Source organism: Mustela nigripes, chromosome 3 (assembly GCF_022355385.1).
Source record: "Mustela nigripes isolate SB6536 chromosome 3, MUSNIG.SB6536, whole genome shotgun sequence".
Taxonomy (NCBI): domain Eukaryota; kingdom Metazoa; phylum Chordata; class Mammalia; order Carnivora; family Mustelidae; genus Mustela; species Mustela nigripes.
This window is the reverse complement of record NC_081559.1, coordinates 129,192,595-129,214,147: the sequence shown is the minus strand read 5'-3', so window position 1 is coordinate 129,214,147 and position 21,553 is coordinate 129,192,595. Positions and strand designations below refer to the sequence as shown.

The 21,553-nt window shown below is 39.4% G+C and overlaps 1 protein-coding gene across 1 annotated transcript in view; it reads right to left on the bottom strand.

Moving 5' to 3' along the window:
• Positions 1–21,553, bottom strand: part of NKAIN3 (sodium/potassium transporting ATPase interacting 3) — a 638,062-nt gene that overhangs the window by 36,532 nt on the left and 579,977 nt on the right. The window contains exon 6 of the mRNA XM_059395511.1: positions 1,025–1,085. Coding sequence (XP_059251494.1) covers positions 1,025–1,085 — 61 coding nt within the window. The remainder of the gene's footprint in view (positions 1–1,024; positions 1,086–21,553) is intronic.

Genomic DNA, 21,553 nt, shown 5'->3' with positions numbered 1-21,553 from the left:
GATAGAATGCAGTATGTTCACACATTTTCACTACCTGAGAATTTAATCTCAGGGTCCCATATTTCTTCCAGTTGGTTAAATAAATCCTCACATGGATTCCAGCTCATGTACTGTGGGAAGCATTCATCAGACCCCTTTGGAGTTATGCTCTAGAAAGAGGTCACCATGGCTAACAGGACACTCATCCTTGTTTTTTTTTAAAAGGTCAACTTTATAACCCAGACAGTAACTGCAATGATATAACTGAAACTTTGAGATAGGTGGATGTGATTTGTTTATCTAATAATGACTTATTTTTTAAAAATAAAGTAAAATTTTCCTTGGTATCACATGAGCTCATAACAGTTGCACCGAAATGTGCCTTATGCATCAGTGGGCTTTTGGCATATGTTGCTAAACCTCTGCCCAGGTAATGTCAGGTCCTCTCTGTCTTTTATTTCATTGGTAGTATTCTGCTGAAACATGAATACTTAGCTTTTTAGCATCCTATTAGTTATTTTATGGCATTTCTTTTTTTTTTATTTTATGGCATTTCTTTAAAAAATTTTTTTTTTACATCTCACCTTGAAGGTTGTTATTTTTAGTTTTGTGGAGCATTTTATACAATTTGCATTGCTAGAATTCTTGCTATGATGTACTGTATTGATGTTATTGTTATCAGTCAGATGTCAAAATTCTTCAGTAGCATACTTAAGATGGATCATGGATAATATAATCCCCAATTTTCTATTCCACGTTATGTTTAGATCTTTGGAGAAAAGTTACTATGACATGGTATGACAACAATCTGTAGATCTCCACGACTCTGGGCAGCCACACATACAGTAGGGATTGAGAGTTTCAAACCTTAGTGTCATGTTCTTTGTGAGCAGTTCTGTTTGCAAACGTTTGATTGTGACTTTACTGGGCTTCATTCAGTCATTTTAAATTCCAGCTATGAAAGCTTTCATAGTCCTCCAATGATTCACTTTGGAAGCTATAGCTTACCCAAAATAAAGCCACAAGTAGCTATAATAGTACTTACAGGTGTCCTCTTCTTCCATGAAAATACTGATCACATAACAGGCATACACAAAACCAACCAACTGCAAAAGAGAAAAAAAAATACGTTAAGAATCAATGTCAAATATCCAGAACTGAAGAGCCTATATAATCCAATAAAATAAAGATTAAGAGTATATAGTAATGATGTCTGTGAATCTTAATAGGAAAAAAATCTTGTTTTTAAAAAACAGCTGTGATTTTATTTTATTTTTAAAAGATTATTTATTTGACAGAGAGAGAGAGAACAAGCAGGCAGAGAGGCAGGAAGAGAAAGGGGAAAAGCAGGCTCCCCACTGAGCAGAGAGTCTGATTCGGGGCTGCATCCCAGGACTCTGAGATCATGATCTGAGCTGAAGGCAGAGGCTTAACCCACTGAGACACCCAGGTGCCCCCAAAATAGCTGTGATTTTAAAGAGCTTTTCTATTACTGCTTAGCTGCTATAACTTTATAAAACAGTACACAGGAATGGGAAATATTTTCTAGATATTTGACTTAGCTTTTGACTTGGGATTTCCAGTTCTCATACTTTTAAAATGACCTCAAATTATTCAGAACATATATTTTTAAGTTTGGACTATTTAAAGAACAATTTGTAGTAGCACTCATTATTACTACAACTATTTTAATATCTAGTCGCCATTTATTTATTTACTATTTAATAGCCAATTTTATGGCTATAAAAGGAATCAAAATATGTTAATTGTAAATTAAATACCAATCATCTACTTAATTATTTGAAATGCTCTGAGACTATAAATTCTATTTAAATACTAAATTGTTTTGTTAATTATACCATAAGAAAATGCATTAACTTTGAGGTCATTAATCATACAATGACATTGAAGAGATAATTTGTACTTTGGCTACTAGTGGTTAAATAAATGCAGGTGCCAAAGTGTAGGCTTTCTACCTTTTCATGTTGTTTTCTGTACTTATCATACTGAAAAGGCAGTTCTTACTTTGTGGAGCTGGAGACACAGCAGTTCCTGGAGGACAGAATTATGAATCCATCCCATCGAGTCTAAAATTACTCTTGAGTACTTTGATAACAAATACATACCTAATTAGTGGCCATACAGTCTGTGTCTTACTTCTCTCTCTTGTTGAAGTCTATCCCCACCTCCCCCTTATAAAATAACATTCGGAAAGGAAATGTTTCTGATAGTCCCTGTGTCAAAGAGTGAAGCTCAATACAGAGAACAATCTATCTAGGGTTTGTGACTAGCCTGCAGATGAAGAACCTGAATCTGGAATTCACCTCCAGACTGTCTACACGGGGCAGGCTCAGATGCTAGTTCTTCTTCACTTGCTGGAGTGGATTTCATCCCACTCTTTCAGGAAAATGCAGAGGGACTGGTGAGCTAAGAGGGCTAGAACTGTAGGTGTTGGAACCAAGGAAGAGACTACCAAAGAGCATCTGTTGCTGGTTGATGGTCCCTTCACCAGCGAGACTCTTGGAATTCTGCTTCTCCAGCTTGTTCATTACCTCACAGAAATTGTGGTTGAATTTGTTCATTTCCCCGTAGATGTCCCTCAACTTAGAAATGTTTTGGAAGATGGTCACAGGCTATAACATTATTATAAAGAATAGGCAGCTCCTTTAGTGGTTCCTGGTTCAGACTGCAACAACTGCAGTTAGCTTTTTTTTTTTTTTTTAAGATTTTATTTATTTATTTGACAGAGAGAGATCACAGGTAGGCAGAGAGGCAGGCAAAGAGAGAGAAAGGGAAGCAGGCTCCCTGCTGAGCAGAGAGCCCAGTATGGGACTCGATCCTAGGACCCTGAGATCACGACCTGAGCTGAAGGCAGAGGCTTAACCCACTGAGCCATCCAGGTGCCCCTGCAGTTAGCTTTAAACACAGTCTGGACTTTGATGAACTCTTCTTCAGCCTGGCCACACTGCCCTCCTCTTTCTTCTTGCATAATGCATCACTTCCAGGTGGTGCTGGGCATGGTCTCCATCCATGAGTTTCCAATCCACTTAGCAATTCTTTTCTTCATCTCGCTGAATGAAACTACATAGTTTTCCATGATTCTCAAAGCCTGGTCAGTTCATTTCTCTTCGTAGTCTTCCTAAAGGAGGTCATTATTCCCTGCAGTGGTCATGGGGTTCTCATGACTGTCCCACTCACTGCTGTTGATCTCCTGTAGGCTTTCTGAAGTTCCCTTTGAAATTTCATGCACACTTTCACTGCACTCAGGATGTTCTTCAGGTCCTTATATAACTTGTGGTCTCCTGTTAATTACTGGTTTATTAGAAAAGGATATAATTCAGGAATAGCTAGATGAAAGCAATGTATGAGGCAAGGTGTGGGGGAAAAGTGCAGAGCTCCCATGCTCTCTTGAGTGCACCACAAATCCCTAAGTGTTCACCAACCTGGAAGCTTTCTCAGATGTTCTTTTATAGAGATAAAAGAGAGCACCTGAATTATTCACCTGAATAATTTTTTAAGAAAAAATTTTTTTTACTTAATTTTATTGCCTTATATTTCTTCCTTGTAATTTTAGTGCTATGAGTTATACCAAAAATACCAGGTAAACTGTATTTTCTGGAAAGATTTATTGTCTGTGTACTGAAGAGAAGTGGCCAGTATATTTACTTCTTTTCCAAATGAGTCTTTTGACTGATGGAAAGTAAAATAGGGGTCTTAATTATAGTTACAGCTCACTATCTTTCCTCATTCAGTGAAGTTTTTGTTACTGATGAAACGGGAGACACCCGGTTTTAAAAGAACAGATAAATGTATAGCAACAGAAAATTTGTCAAGTTCAGTTATTCACTAATGGAGCTTAATAATATCTTGATAGATGACAAGAAAGGAATTTTGGCTAGGTAATTGAAATATACAGTACCATTAGCTGAAGCAGTGAGATAAAGACATGCCACACTAAAAATATTAGCTCATTCTCTGGGCCTTCAAACAGAAATTGCCAGCCTTAATCTCAATGTTACAACAAATGAATTAATTAACATATATTCTTTTACTTTTGCTTTATTGATGGGCACACTAATAAAATATTTATTCCAAAAATTACTCTTGCTATCATGATTAACCAAACTGCTGCTTAATTAATAATGTTATTCTCATGAGAACCTGTCTAGACATCATGTTAATCACCAATTTGTTGACGGCTGACTGTTGTATAGTTCTTGGTTTCCAAGAATATGAGTTGAAATAGTCCCTGTGGTTCTGCTTATCTCCAAGAAATGGAATAACGTGCATTCTTGCCAACAGCAAAGACACATAAAGTAAATAATACCAGGATAGTCCCGATTATGTCTGCTTTTAATATAGTTTTGAAGGAGTCAGTAATTTTAAAGACACTTCTCTCCCACTAAAGCCATCCATTCTCTATAGTTAGAACACTTAAATGATTTTCTCCAAGTACTGCGAATTCTGACTGCATAGATCCCATCTTTTTTGACATAGTAAATGAATGCAAATGACATTAAGACTAGATTCCAACACCACTTCTTGTGTAAGAGATTGAGTCGTTTTTGCAAGTAGGATTTGTCTATGAGATTGATTTGTTTTGGCCTACAGGCCTTACATAAGGGTTGGCAGGATTTAGTTTCACACATGTAGAAATTAGGATGAGAGCCACTGGCTATGTGTCCTGCTAGTTGTGGATCTTCATTAAGAATGAATCAGAGAAATGAGTCGTCTCTAGAAGTATGACTGTCTTAAGGGATCACTTTCAGATGCAGCAGATGGATGAAAAATCTCATCTAAGGAACTCAGAAGAGCTTGTACGGGCCCTGGCTTAGGGTGAACGAATCGGTGGATTTGAGGGAAGCTAAAAGGATCCTTGATCAAAAATAACTTCCCAACTACCTTCCTAAATTTCTCAGCATTCGCATCAACATTTAAGCATTAAAGTTTAAGAGATTCCTTAAGGAATGCCAGAAGTTTCTCTACACAGTACCAGGTTCTAAAATGTTCTTTGTTAGTCAATTTTTCCTCAAATCCAAAATAATTCTGTAAAGGTCTTGGCCAAAGCCATCCATAGGAGGAGGGAGAAAACATTTCTGTCAAACACTTCATTCTGTGTAGAGCTTTATCCTTATGAAAGTCATAAACTTGAACATTTGGGAGTAAACCCTTCTATATATAATTTATTTGGGTTAAAGTGTTAAGTTGCTTATAAAAGGAAGCATAAGTACTTAATATTAAGAACTGTGCAGCATTTGGGATTGACTCTATAAGCTAGCAAGTTAGCCTGTTACTGTTTCATGGATGCTGGGTCAGAGACAAAGGACTTTATTACTTAGAGCTCAGCAGCCAGCATCAACTTTATATCTCTGAGGCGTTCTCCTTGGGCCATGATGGACCCCTGCACATATAATGGGTTCCGTTACAGGAGAGGAGCGTTTAGCTACTTTTACAGCAAAGGGAAGCAAGCCTACTCCTTGTTGGGGTAGGATGGGGGAGCAGTGACCTCATCCCTAAAGGTTGTTTGCTGAAAACACGATCCTGAGAAACTGATCAGGTAGACTGATTATAAATGTGGGAGTTATCAATGTATCTATAGATGGTATTTAAAGCTATATCACAATAAGGAAATGAGTGAAGTTAGAGAAACGGGTTAAAAGATGAAGTTCTGGAATATTTTGACATTTAGGGTTTGGGGAGAAACCAAGAATCCGTAAAGAGACTGAACAGTCTTGACCTTTTCAGTGACTTAAGAATTCAGTACAATGACATAAGAAAGCAAGGGTGGGGTGCCTGGGTGACTCAGTTAAGCGTCCAATTCTTGATTTTGGCTCAGGTCATGATCTCATGGTCAGGAGATTGAGCCCTGCATTGGGCTCCACACTGGATGTGAAGTCTGCTTGAGATTCTGTCTCTTTCCATCTCCCTCTGCCCCCCGGCCCCCAAAACCAAGGGCAATCAACCATGCCAAAGGTCTCTGGTAAGTTAAGGACAATGAACATGAGCCTTGACCGCTAGACTGGGTAGTGTGGAGCACATGGATGACCTTGATGGGAGTTGTTCAGGTGGAAAATGGGGCAAAAGTTTGACCAGAGTGGGTTCAAGAGAAAATAGGATGTCAACAATTCTTTCAAGGAGTTTTGGAAAAGGAGAATAGAGAAAGGAATAGTAGCTGGAAAAAGATGTGAGGTCAATGTAGTTTTTTTGTTCGTTTGTCTCAGCTTTAGTTTAGTGTTTTTAATTTGTTTGTTTGGTTTTGTTTTTGTTTGTTTTTAAAGAGAGACATTAATACAGCACGTTTGTTTTCCAAGAGGAATACGTTTTTTTTTTTTTAAATCATGATTCACAATTTGGGGGTAACGGAAAACAAAGATTATTTGTCTATCCAAGCACACATCACTTTTATCTGCTTCCAAGTCCTCTATAATCCTGCCTCAACTTGGCTTTCAAGGCTTATTCCCCACAATTCTCTGGCATGAGCTGTGCTCCAGCTCCCAGGCATATCCCATTCTTCGCTTGCTCACAACCCCCTAACCCAGTCTCACATCTCTGCTTGCACAGACACTCTCATCCTTTAAGCCCTGTTGTAAACATCACTTTCTTTGATCTCTCCCATGAAAACACCTCTAGTCTGAACCTTCTCAGTACTTTGTTTTTGTATCTCTAATGGCAGTTCCCAATATCACTTTGAGTCAGAGCTATGCATCCATTTGTTCTCTTCCCAGTAGGTTTTTGAAGGCAGGACTCCTCTGGGAGCTGATGCCAAGTCCACATCCCCAGAGTCCTGCCCTGGTTCCTTCAGGGAGAAGATCTACTCCTTCTACTTCTTTGGCACATCCTCGGGTTCTTTCATGGAGGCCCGTTTTATCAATTTGCATGTTTGTCTCAACTGCCAGGCTCTTTCAACGTGAAAACTTTTTCTCAACTTGACTTTGCTTGACTAAGTTCTGAAACTTAGTATTTTGCCTCGTACAAAGAAGGTACTTTTTAAATGGTTTTGAACAAGGCAATGATGGGAAGCATGGATGTCAAAGCAAAGTGTGGGAAGGAAACCAGTATGGCTAGAATGAAGGAGATGAATTTCAGAATTCCAGCACATTAGCAGCCCTGAAATTTCCACACCAGTTACCCTGTTACTCAGCTGACGTAAAACCAGCTCTGCCTGTGTGCATCAGCACCTGTTATCCTGATTTGATAGGTTCCATAGATTTTTCTGCTTTGCTGTGATAATGTCTGGGTCATGTAATAAACACAAGTACAAGCCAGTGATTGTACCATCTTGGGAAGATGGATAGGACATAAACATGTAGAAAGAAATGGGATATTAAGCTCTTTTCACTGATGACTTAACTCTTGGTTGGGTTTATATGAAACCAAACAGTTCAAGTATATTGAAGGTAGCTAATGTGTTCCCAAATGCACACTACTTCCTTCAATGAAGGAAGGAGAAATAATACAATGGAGTAAGAATTTTTCAGCCACCTGATTGAAGTGATATAATGGTTGTCATGATGGATGGTAATGCTTCAACTCTCACAGCAAGCCTGACTTCAGCATGCCCTGGAGGTATGTCAGAGTCCAGACACACAACACATGGTTGTTTCCTAGTCTAGTGTAGTAGAGAATCTTCTGACTTTCTCTTCTAGAAGGGGGTAGGGGTTCAGCTTTGTGCCATGGCTCACCCTGAGTTTTGGACTGGACAGCAGGCATATCCTTCCTTCCTAGGGAGTGATCAAAGAATCCCTGGGACTGAAGAACAGGCAGCTGGTGGACAGTCTCATCTCACAGTGCTGTGTGGACACATTTCTTTCTCTATGACTCCCGGGAGGGCCTTTTTGTGCAACTGTCACCCACGCCCATCTGCTTTCTCTTGCGTGCCCAGCAGAATAGAAGTCTAGGATCTTGGGATCTTCAGGGGAAGAAGTCAGAGGAGGAACTGGTTTTTTATTTATGTGGATCACTCTGGGGAGGCTGTGAATCCTAGTGAGTCCTAACTTCTTTTTGTTTTTAGTCAAGCTGTCCCTACGTTTCCTTCAGGAATCCAGAATTAGAGTTATGTCTGTTTATGGAAGTGCCCTATGCCAACTGAAGCCTGAAATTATTTGAAGACATTTGGTTCAATCTCCTAAGAGTCCCACTGGCACGCTGGGCTCCAAATGAATCAATGAATATGGAAATAAGTTGTTTTCTCCACGATGACCATAAAAATGCACAACAGCAACAGCACCGCATTTATTCGGGCTTTGGGGATTTATTGCCCTTACGTGTATAGGAAGCACTTGTATAGACAGTCAAAATGGAAAACAAATGGGTTGCTGGCTTCTACCAAGGAAGATAAGCCTTTTAATGACATGCTTTTGTGATGCAGACCCTTTGCACAAGCCAGCTCAGCAATATCGTAGAGGACACAAATGTTACTCTGATTCGCAGAGCGTAGTTGTCAGACTGTGCATTTCTGGTGGCAAGTTGTTTGAAGAATAAGACCATTATTTAAACAGCAAACAAATAAACAAATGTACCTTTTCAGGTAGATCATTTTACCTAGGACTTTTCCAAATGTTCACTGTCAATTTCAGTAATTCTTCAATGATATCGTGTGAATAGTTGGGTAAGGTTACAGTACCCAAGTGTCATGAGGTAATCTGAAGAAAAATGTTTCTATTAAGGAAAACTTCATCTGGCTTTTAGCTGCTTTACAATCCTAAATGTAAACTCAGAATTTTTGAATATGTAAAGATTCTTCTAAGTGGAGTTTGGTGATAAAGAGTTGTTTTTGTGACAGGGTCAGAATGTGACGGGTGAAGTCTCGGGTGAGCCTACATGTCTTCCTGGCTCTGCGGAGTCCTAAATAAGCCAGGGTGCACGGAGCTCTGCCTCTTCCTTTCACCTGACCTTTCAAATGGGAATCAGGTTCAGGAAATTGGAGTAAAAGCTGGGCTTGGGCAGGAGCCTTCCCCTCCTCCTGCATCTACCCAGACTGACCTCAGACTTGCCTGTTTGACCTTCAGTTCCCTTTTCTCATCTTGAGCTACTGAATTCACTGACAACTCAAACCTCTTTCCTTAGGACTTGTTTTGAATCTTCTGTCTAGCTTACTAGAGCATATTGAGTCTTTTTGTACCCCTTTCATGTACCTTCAGTGTCTCTTGAGAGACATTTTGGCTGGATAAGGAGGGTAAGACTGAAAGAAGGTAGTTTAAAAACAATTTTTTCAATCTTTGTTGTTGTTGTTGTTGTTTGGTTTAAAATATTTTACTTTAGGAGCCAGTGAGATTTCTAGATGCTTAAAGATCTAATTTACACTTTTAAAAAATCTCTGTAGATATACTATACTCATAAATATCCTTAAAAATAGGTTATACTATTTATGTAGTTGTGAGTGAAATGAAATGGCACTTCTGCTTCTATTTCAGGTATTTAAGGATGAGAATAGTTGGCATTATGTTGGACTACTGATTCCTGTTTTAGTTCTACTTCATCAGTAATCAGACTAAAACTGTTCTGCTGTGTGGACAACCCAGGAGGAAGGCATTGGTTCAATGGTAGTTCGAGCTGGGTCTCCCTACTCTGCCCTGAAAGGTAGCAAGTGTGTGGGAGGAAGCTCTGGTGCCATATACACTCAGTGGGAGCGAATGGTGTTCAATAAGCTTTAAAAATATGGCATCTTGTGGTGCCTGGGTGGCTCAGTGGGTTAAGCTTCTGCCTTCGGCTCAGGTCATGATCCCAGGGTCCTGGGATTGAGCCCTTGATCTGGCTTTCTGCTCAGCAGGGAGTCTGCTCCCCCGCCCCTGCCTGCCTGCCTCTCTGCCTACTTCTGATATCTCTCTGTCAAATAAACAAGTAAAACTTAAAAAAATATATGGCATCTTAAGATGGCATTCAAGGTCCCCCAAGGCTATCTCCTTCAGAATCATTACAGAAAGTATATGTTCCCTACTAAGTTTGAATGGCGCTCTACTTTTTTACATGGTGTGAGGGTGAGCTGAGAGAATGATTTCATTCATTACAGAGAATTCTAGAGAATATCTAGATGGCATATATTATACTGTATTTTTATAGTAATAATCTAATACTTCAAGACAGATTATATCCACTTACATATCATGCATATTTACATCTCATTAGAAGAAGAGACCAATGGAACAATTTGTAGCCACATTTTGAGTATTTACCAGGGCTAGTACTTAGTGCTAATTTCTTGGTAACTTAATTTTCACAACATATTCGTGAGGTGAGTATTATTATCACTCTTCTATGAATGAGGAGCCCAAAAATCTGAATAACTTGCTTCTGGTTACATATCGAGCTACTAGTAGAGTCTGGAATCAATCACAGATCTTCAGTCTGCAAAGGTCTATGCTTTTGACACGGTTCAAACTGGGCAAGATCTGCACTCACCGGGCAAGATCTGAAATGAAGATGCTCGTTTTATTAGAGGTTCCCCACTGACTGAGCAAGTCATTCATACTGTGCTCCTACAGCCATAGGGTCTCCTTCCTTCTTGTTCAGCAACAGACCACACTAAGCCCCAACCCGCTATCACTTTTGCTTCTCATTTTCTTGTCCCCGCTCTTGGGTCACAAAGTAAAGTAGAACTATAATGCTCAGGTCCTACAAATAAATTACATTGAACTGCTTCAGCTGCAACTTTGGCTTTCATCTCCATTCTCAAGTTACCCTTGGCTTCAGCCTTAGCTTTGGCTTCATTTACTTGGCAAATTCTGTCTTCATCTCTGGGATTCTTCCAGACAGCCTCAAATCCTGACAGCCACTAGACTCCTTTAAACCCATTTTGGCAAATAGGTTTATCTTACTCATTCACGGGTTCCCATCTCTTCAGATGAAGAGAGTACATTAATAGATTGTTCCATAAGCTTTTCCTACAATAAAAATCTTTGGTTTTATGAAAGTTCCACATTTAACTCAACACATTCCTTAATATTTCCTATTACTTTGTTGAGTGTAGGACAGTTAAAGTAAACCAAATAATCTATCCAAAGACACAATTCATTGTATCTTCTTCCTATATTTTTCCACTATGCCTTTTTGATGTGTCTGAGGGTAAGGAATCTTTCCTCTTTATGATAACCAACCCCCTTCACTGATGTTGTTTTCTTATCTTGATTTTCAAAGATCTTTCTTTTGCTCTTTGGAGTTTGTCTGCGATATCTTCTTTTCACAGACTCTCCCTTATGCCTTCAAAAACGTTTAGTTTCCCCTTATCTTACAAAAATGTCACTTGATTCTGTTATGTCTTACAGCTTCTTCCTTCCACCCACAAATTTTTGAAATGAATGTTTTTATCAGCTGCTGCCTTTCCTTTGCTTTGCATTTCTTCCTTAATTCACTGCAATTTGGCTTCTGGCCCTACTTTTCTGCTGAGACTGCTCTTTTAAAGGTTAGCAGCCTACATTTTGTCAAATCTAATGGCCTTTTTATCCGTCCACATTCCCATAGTATTGGCACTACGTTCCACGTTGACTGTAAGTGTTAGGTTCCGCCAGGCTCCCACATCGTCATCCCTGCTGGGTCCAGTTAATCCACCACTGTTTCTCAGCCTGGCCACAGCATCCACAAGCAGTTCTTACTGTGGCAGCAGAGACCAAAAGACTCTAGGTTAATGGTAGGACTCAGCAACAAGTCACTCTTTGACATTAGCAGCGTGGTCCTTATTGGTGTTATGTTGATATCTCCTTGGGTAAAAGAGAGCAAGCAGGGACAGTCCAGGCTTGGCACAAACTTAGTAAGAGAAAAATCTGCCTGGGATCTGGGGAGGAAGAACCAAAACAAACTTCAGGAGAGGATCAAAGTCATCTCTGATCCTGACTATTGTTACTAGCTGAGGTTGTCCTCATTCAAGAAAGCAATGAAAGCCAGCATTCAGGCTTTGGGGTGGTGATGCCATCTCAGAGCTCTTGACTCAAGGGATTAAAAACCAGTGGGACAGATTTAAGAAGAGTTAAGGAGACTAGAAGCAAGAACAGCTCCATGAGAAAAGGGAGCCTAGAAACGAGGGAGAGAGGCAACTGGGATTGGAAGCCACCTTCCTTCTAGTTTAGGAGAGAAGGGGTAGGGATTAGAGGAAGGAACCAGAACTGAGACTGACAGCATAGTTAGGAATAGATTAGTAAGTATATACAGTTGACACACTGGCCGTCATTTGTACAAGGCTCTTATCAGCTATCCATCTTAGAACATGGAATTGCTTCCAGACCCTAAGAGCTATTTGGGAGAGGGCTCTTAACATACTACCAATCTTGGTTCTCTCTAAACTGGGGTGGTAGAAGGGGGTAAGGTACTCACTACTTCTCTAACTTAAATGCACATACACATTTTATGGGATTTTGTTAAACTGCAAATTCTGAATCAGGTAGATTTAAGGTGGAGCCTTAGATATTGCATTTCTAGCAAGATCCTGGTGGTTTGCAGACTGCTGTTTGAGCAATAAGGAGTGAAAAAAGCAACTGTTATTATGAGCAGCTGGGGTCAGGCAGAACCTGTCTCTCGGAGGAATCAGCTCCAGGTTCGATCCTTTGGCTTTGGTCCTACTAAAACTTAATAAATGCAGTAGCTAGAATAAAAAACAATGTGGATATTTATAATATGCCACCATTTGTTTAAAAAATGTGGAAGAAGAGAATATATATTCTTATTGGTTTGTATGTTGTAGTAGATTGCTCGTTGCCTCTTCCATGTTTATTCTCCCTTTATTCTTTACCAACAGAACTCCAATGTTTGGGAGTGGCAAAATGCCCAGCTTAAAATCTATCCCCTCGGAGGGCTAGTCAATTAGATGTGGTATGGGACTTTAAAATCTCTTTAAAAGGACCTAGCTGCCGGGAGGCATGCCCTTTTGTTCTTCCTTCTTTTTGGCTGGAATGTTGTTGTGATTGATTTCACTGTAGCCACCATATTGTGATCATGAACTGCCTTTCAGGGTGAAAATTGTGTCCCAAGAATAATGAGGAAGAAAGATAAAGAGCCTGAGTCTCTGATGTCCATGGAGCTAGCATTATTGGCCTGCTGTGCCTGCCTCCAGATTCCTCTTGAATGAGAGAAAAACAAATCCCTACTTCTAAATAACTGTTATTTAGGCTTTTTAAAAATATGTAGCTTAATTCAATTACTCACTGGTACTGTGTGCACATAGTATTTCTCAGAAGGTTACCTGCGAATGGATATCCACTATTGCCTCTTGGGAGGGAAATTGACAATACCCTGGGTTAGGGGCTGGGAGGGAAATTTAAATTTTATATCACCCCCTCTGTCCTTTTTGGAGTTTTTATTCCAAGAACATAGCCATAAGAGACAGTCACAGATAATAAACACAAACAATAAATAACAACAACAAAACACAAACAAGAAAGCAAAAGAGTGAAACGAGTAATATGAGAACCTTGAGTTCTTGTGCATGTTCAAGAAAAACACAGTTTGAATTTCCAATGCCTGTTTTCACATCCTTTGGGTGAAATTTTCTTTTCATTAAAGATGAAAGTGGACCCAGCTGTATTATATGAATTTAATCAGATATTTGTACATGAATGGAAATTGGCATGCAAGTTGACATTCAGCTCAACTCAGATTTTCTTTTTTGCTTTCTGCAGAATTTTACGTCAGGGTCACTATGCAAATCATGAAAGCTCCAGCATTTTTGCCACTGAAATAAGATCTCCAAGATTTTGAATTCATATTTATGATTGATAACAAGCGAATCAACAGCTGGGGAAAATGTGTTTTAGGAGTTTGTGTCTTTGTTGGGTCGTCATATAACTGAGTTAATCTATTTAATGGCGTGGTAAATGTTCGTTGGTAGTGTCATTTTATGGCAAATATCACAGGAGACACACATCTTTCTGTGTGATCAGAATCCATTTAGTCAAGATCATTCAAGAATCTCCTGCTCACACAAACATCTCCATTTGCTTTTCAAGACTTGTTTTACTGTGAAGTCAATCTTCTTTTTCCTTTAGCTAGGAAAAATATTTCTTCTTTCACCCAAACATCCCATACTTCCTCATCATTCCTACTCTTTGATCATGGATCATTTCAGTGTCTGCAAGACCCCTTCCCTTTTTACCTTTCCAGCTGTATGTTTATTTGTGTGTATACATGAGTGCATACAGCCACATGAAGGAAGTAATTCAGATCATGCCACTAAATGCCACAGGCTTCTTCAATATACACTGAGTCACTAGAGTGAATATCACAAACTGGTGTCCTTTGTCTACACCCAGGCCACAAATAGACTCCATTTCGTTCATATACCATTTCCTTAAAATGTTAAGATCGTTGCTAAAATAAAACATCATTTTGGGAGATCACATTAGAAGATATAACAAAAAATGTCAAATTAAGTTTCCCTTAAAAAAACTGGAAAAAAAAAAAACTAGATGTGAAGTCCTGCATATCAATAGTCAGCCCAAACTGAACAGTTGCTGCTCTTTAAAAAAAAGAGAAGTCTCAAGGTTTCTGGCATCTTCATATCCTAATGCCTGCCTCTTGGCTATTTGAGTCTTTCCTCTTATTGTATGGGCACAGGGATACATAAGGTGGGGTATGGAAGCTCAGAGTGGGGAGGTGAGGTGAAGAAGTTGACCTGAGCACCAAATTCTATGCAAACATTTGTGAGTCTCTGCATTTGTCTGGAGAAAGAGCTCATTGCCTCAAGCATGTTGAGAACAATGAATTGCTTATATCCAGAATCCCACACTGACTGTCTATAGTTGTGTGAAATAATCCCACAATTTTTTGTCCTCTTATTCAGTCAACTATTTAAACTAATATAAACTTAAAAAAAAGAAAAGATTTATTTATTTATTTATTTATTTGAGAGAGAGAAAGTGTGCGAGTTAGGGAAGGAGCAGAGGGAGACGGAGAGAATCTCAAGCTGACTCCCGTCGCAGGGCTCTATCCCAGGACCCTGTGGTCATGACTTGAGCCAAAGTCAAGAGTCAGAAGCTTAACTGACTGAGCCACATGAGTCCCACTCATGTACACTTTTAAGATGGAATGGAGTCTACTGAGTATTAGGGTTCTCCTCGACTTTATTTTGTAGATCAGGAGAGCGGCCCAAAGAGCTAGTTATCACCACCTGACACATCTCATTACCATTTCTTTAGTATTTTTTGCCTCTATGTCTGACTTTTCCAAATTATTGACAAGCTCCTGGAGGAGAGAGTATCATTTTTTTTTTTTTCTGGAAGTAAACAGAAGAATATATAAGTGAGTACCTAATTAACATTTTACCTAATCAAACCGCGGCAGTTTTGACACAAGAGCACCTTTCTTCTCAATCTTCCTATTTGAGGTTTTCTTTTCTTTACATTTTATTTCACTTGAAATAGTGACAAACCCAGCTTTGTTTATTTATTTCCTTTGGCAGTATATTTGTATCTATAATTTCAAGTATATGATTTGAGCATTTCACTAGGGGGCTAATAACCACAGCCTGGAAAGTATAAAGATAAATCTTATTCACACTTCATTAGATCAAGAAACATTATCTCACATCAGTTAATAGGACGATAGTTTTTAAAATGTCTGCCTTCTTACCCCCATGGTGCTAATGTTTAGTGAAGACTAGTATGAGAGCAGATTTAGAAAGGATTTTCCAGATGTCATGTGAAATGCTAACCTTTCTACGTTAGCCTATGACTAGAAGATAATGTTATTTTGGCTATCATGCTGCATCCTTTCCTTTGTTTTTGTTTTGTTTTTAAATTCTGAGGGATTTTGCTTTATGTGATACTTACAGATGTCGCTGCTCAGAAAAGTAATTAAACAATTGTGCAGCAAAGAACTATTAAAATATGTTTAATCCTCGCTAAAATGGACAAAAGCAACACGGGAATCTATTGTACTCTCTACCTCACACATATTCATCAGTCCCACTCTTGCTATTTCTGCTTTTACTAGCAGTTTTAATCCTGTGAATATAAGGAATTTAAGCTTTATTCCACTTATGAGGGATTCCCAAATAATTTTCAGCAGGGGTTTCTCGGCATCCCTTCTCTGCTCCTCTCATCCAACTATCATATTTGTTCTGTGAAGGTGGGAGGGAGAACGGGGAGAGAAGGAAGAGGAAGGACGAGGAGCACGAGGAGGACAAGGAGCACGAGTGAGATGCAGAGAAAGAGAGAGGGAAGGAGAGAGAGAGGAAGTCCCAGTCTTCATTCTTAGCAAGAATTTATTTACATTTTAGAAATAGTGAAATCTCCATGTAAATCGCTAAATTAAGGAAAGCATTTTGCTGCTGCTTGAAAGGTTAAATAAGAATAGTATTTCAGTAATTAATAGTGAAGTCCTGCTGGCTCTCTCTGCCTCTGAATTCCACCCCCTTCTCTACTCTCTGGCCTCTGGAGGGGTCCTGTGTCACCCTTCACCTTGCTCCCTTTCAGATATCCTCAGACGTTGCACTGACCTGAAAGGAAAACCACAGCCATCTTGTAGTCTTCCAAAGGATAAAATATTAAAGGGATGGACCCCTTGAACCATCTTAAAGCTGTGAAATGGCACCTTAGCCAGTGGGTGGAGAAGGGCTTTCTCTAATGGTGAGAGAGGCCGTGTGTGTGGCAGACATGGCACCCAGAGAAGGGGGCACCCACTTCCCTTCTGGGTGAACAGGCCAGCCCTGTGGGAAGGGGCCCCGAAATCTGGTCTCCCTTGTGGCCGAGGGGGCCCCAGGTGAGTGTGCAAGCTTGCACGTGTCAAGAGCACAGACACTCAGGGTGTGCTCTGGTGACAGCAGCAGAAGAAAACTCAACTCACAAGTTTGGAGTGATAATTCTTTATGTTTGAACACATGTCATACTTGGTTGCTTCTTCTACACTACTGCCTAAAGGACACAGGGGAAATTAAGCACTTTAATTGGGGGCAGACAAATTACCTTCCAATAAATCAGAAAACAGCTCCTGGAACATAAACCAGTTGAAAGGAAAAACTAGCCTGAATAGCTCAAGTGTTTACCTGCATCCTGCGTGTAGGAGGTGGGCTTGAATGAGGAAATTACCTACATGACATACCCTTTCATCATTGTTCAAGTGACCTAACAAAAGGAAAATCAGAAACCAAGACAGAACTATCAATGCTCATTTGCCAAAGATCTCTTTGGTGGTCAGTATCCTTATTTGCTGTTAGCACATAAAAATGTTTCAATAATCCCCTTGGAAGGACAGTGTTTTTCAAAGTTTAGTAAATGTTGGCCTGCTATCTTTTCAAGGGGCCTATTAAAACATTTTAATGCTGCTTCAAATCAACTGATTCATGAAGGGACTGTGGATTCCAATAGTCAGAACTGTCCACGGAGCTGAAGACCTGTTCAACTGAGGAGCATGGATGAAATAAATTGGGCTTACAGCCACTGCAATATACCACGCTTAAATTGGGAAGGTTTGATGAATTCGCTAGAGTGGGTCACAGAACCCAGTGTAACATTTTATGTACTCGATCACTGATTTGTTATAAAAGGTGTAACTCAGGAACTGTCAGTTGGAAGACATGCGAGGGCAAGGTAGGTGGGGAGGGGCTGTGGAACTTCCAGGCCCTCTTTGAGTGAGCAATTCTCTCCTCAGCTCCATGTGTGCGAAAACCTGGGAGTTTTGTGAACCTTATCCTTTTGGGGATTTATGGAGGCTTTACTACATAGGCATAATTGACGAAATCACCGATCATTGACATTGATTCAACCTCCAGCCCCTCTTCCCAGCCAGAGGCCAGGGAGAGGGGACTGAAAGTTCCCACCCTCTAATCACATGATTGGTTGTCCTGGCAACCAGAACTTACCACTAGTGTGGTCCTGAAGACACCTTATTAATACAATAAAAGACACTTTTATGTCTCTTCTCACCTAGGAAATTTCAAGAGTGTTTAGGATCTCTATGCCAGAAACAGGATAAAGCCTAAATATACTTAATCTATTTTTCTTATTATAAATCACAGTATTGCAATCTCTAAATAATATACCACTGTACATATTTTTTCTTGCTTTTCAAGAACCAGAACAAATTCCCCTTCTCCTTGGGTGTATTTTAATAGTTAAAAAAGATATTTATACAGAGGACAAACTGATAGTTCCTGGAGGGGAAGTGGATGAGATGGGCAAAATAGATGAATGAGATTAAGGGGTACCAACTTGGAATTATAAAATATGTAAGTCACAAAGATGAAAAGTACAGCATAGGGAATACAGTAAATAATCTCGTAATAATGTTGTATGGTGACTACACGTACTGTGGTGAGCACTGAACAATATATAGAATTGTTGAACCAATGTACTGTACATGTGAAACTAACATTATATATCAATTATAGTTTAATAAAAATGAGATTTAAATAAAGGTGAGTATCGGAACTCCATAATGGTTCGATGTTACCAGTGGGAAGTGATGGCTCTCTCCTAGACAGAGCCACAGGATCTACTATTGGCATCTCTAGTTGATACAGTCACATAGGGCTTTATTGGCGGTGTTTAGAAGGACCTCTTCTGGTCTTCAACAGAATTTTAAATTTTTATCTTGCATTCACTTTATATTATCGTTCTTCAGGCCTAGTCCATTCCTGGAACACAGCGTTTGTCTAATAAACTCATGCTTAAATAGTAAATATAGTTTTCGGAACCTCCCAAATAAGGGTAGCAAAGGTAAAAGGGACCCATTCAAAACTTGCCTGTTGGGGAAGGAATAAAAGAAAACAAACACTTCAGTGGTACAGATAGAGAGGCCAGAAGCAGACCCATGTGAGTATGATTAGCTGACCTAACATAGGACAATGGAATATAGTAAATTCTCAGCCTCAGGAGATCTACCCCTCTGGGAAACCACTGGACAGCTTTTCAGTATCTTTTACAATTGGGAGCATCCTGCTTGCTGCCCATTGGACTTATGGGCTTGGGATAGTGGAGAGTAAATATAGTGTTTTTAACAAATGGTGTGGGAACAACTGGATATCCACATGCAAAAACACTGAAAAACCATTCCCCAAAATTGACTCAAGATAGATCATAGACCTAAGCGTAAGACATAAAGCTATAAAATTCCCAGAAGATAATAGAGGAGAAAGTCTCAGTAACCTTGGATATGGTGATGTCTTTTTCGATACAATACAAAGGCACAGTCCATTAGAGAAATAATTGATAAGATGAACATTAAAATTAAAAACTTCTGCTCTGCAAAGACACTGTAAAGAGAGTGAGTAAACAAGCCACTGACTTGTGAAGAAAATATTTCTTCAGATTTCCTCAGACCAGTGGAGAAGATGTTTGCAAAAGACATGTCCGATAAAGGACTGTTATCCAAAGTATAAAAAAAAAACCTCTTAAAACTTAGCAATAAGAAAATGCACAGTGATGGGGCACCTGGGCAGCTCAGTCGGTTAAGTGTCTGCCTTCGGCTCAGGTCATGATCCCAGGGTCCTGGGATGGAGGCCAAACTGGGCTCCCTGCTCTGCGAGGAGCCTGCTTCTCTGTCTCCCTCTGCCTGCCACTCCCATTTTTTGTGCTCTTTCTCTCTCTGTCAAATAAATAAGTAAAATCTTAAAAAATAATAATAATAATAAAAAGAAAATGAACAAGTGGGCCAAAGACCTGAAGAGACGTCTCACAAGAGAAGATACTCAGATGGCAAATAAGCATATGCAAAGATGGTTGACAGCCTGTCATAAGGGAATTTTAAGTTAAAGTAACAATGAGATAGCGCTACACACCTACTAGAATGGCCAAAGTCCTGAACATTGACAACACCAGATACTTGGACGGATATGGAGCAATAGGAATTCTCATTCATTGACAGGGAAAATGCAAAATGATACTCTTTGGAAACAGTCTGGCAATTTTTGACAAACCTAAAGTTACTCTCAATATTTGACTCAGTAGTCATACTCATTGGCATTTACTCAAAGGAGCTGATAACGTATGTCCACATAAAAACCTATACATGGATGTTTATAGTAGCTTTATCAATACTTGTCAAAACCTGGAAGCAACCAAAAGGTCCTTCAGTAGATGAAAGGATAAATAAACTGTGGAACATCCAGACAATGGAAGAGTATTCAATGCTAAAAATAAATGTTACAAAAGCCACAAAAAGATATGAAGGAAACTTAAATGTGTATTACTGGATGAAGGAAACCAATCTAAAAGGCTATACACCATATAATTCCAACAATATGACATTCTGGAAAATACAAAACATTTTGAAACATAAAAGCATCAGTAGTTGCTGGGGATTAGTCGGGGAAGGAAGGACGAATAGATGGAACACAGAAGGGTTTTAGGGCAGTGAAACTATACAGCATGATACTCTAAAGATGGACGCATGTCATTATACATTTGTTAAAATTCACAGAATGTACGGGCACCAGAAATGAGCTTTAATGCACGTGATGAACGTCTGTGATCATGATGAGCCATAATGAGCCTCACTGATTGATACAAATGTACCACTCTGGTGTTTTCTTTTTTTAATTAATAAATTAATTTTTAGAGCATTGTAAGGTTCACAGCAACATTGAGAAAACAGGACAGAGAGTTCTCATATACTGCCATTGTGGAACTTCTTTTTTAAAAGATTTTACTTATTTATTTGGCAGAGACAGCAAGAGCAAGAACAGGAGCAGAGAGAGAGGGAGAAGGAGAAACAGGTTTCCTGCTGAGCAGGGAGCCCAATGTGGGGCTCAATCCCAGGACCCTGGGATCATGACCTGAGCCGAAGGAAGGCACTTAATGACTGAGCCCCCCAGGTACCCCACCAGTGGGATTTTGATAACGAGGCGTTGCCTATGAGGGGCAGGGATTATACCGAAAATATCTGTACCTTCCATTCAATTTTCCTGTGAACATAAACAAGCTCTAAAGGTCTATTAAAAAAAAAAAAAAAAACCTCATGGAAAAAGAGATGAGATTTGTGATTACTAGAGACAATGTGGGTGGGGTGGGAAGAATATTGGAGGAAGGTGGTCAAAAGGTACAAACTTTGGCTTATAAGGTAAGTACATACTAGGCATGTAATGTGCAGCATGGTGATTAGAGTTAACACTGCTGTACGATAGAGCTGAAAGTTGCTAAAAGAGTAGATCCTAAAAGTTCTCATCACAAGGAAAGAAGCAATTTTTTCATTTCTATGAGATAATGGATGTTAATTCTTATTTATTGTGGCCATCATTTCACACTATATAAAAATCAAGTTATTTTGTCACATACGTTAAAACTACAAAGTGCTGTGTGTCAGTCAATTAATTATATCTCAATAAAACCAAAAGAGAAAAAATAGTCTATTTTTAAAAAGGTCAGTATGTTACATAAATTAAACATACAGATTAAACCAAATATAGTAATGACTTTCAATGTGAAGCTTCTATTGAATTTAAATGAACAGTCCTAGGACCTGTACACATAGTCATGCCCCTTCTTTCCAGTATTCAGTAGACCTGGGGCTAGGTCAGGTGACAAGTAGGACAAGGCAGCTAGAAGCAGGAGTCTCCAATCAGAAGGCCCTATAGAAAGGATCTCTACACCAGTTACTTGCTTTGTCTTCATCATAAAACAGAGGAATCTGGGGAATGGGGCGTAGGTGGATTAGA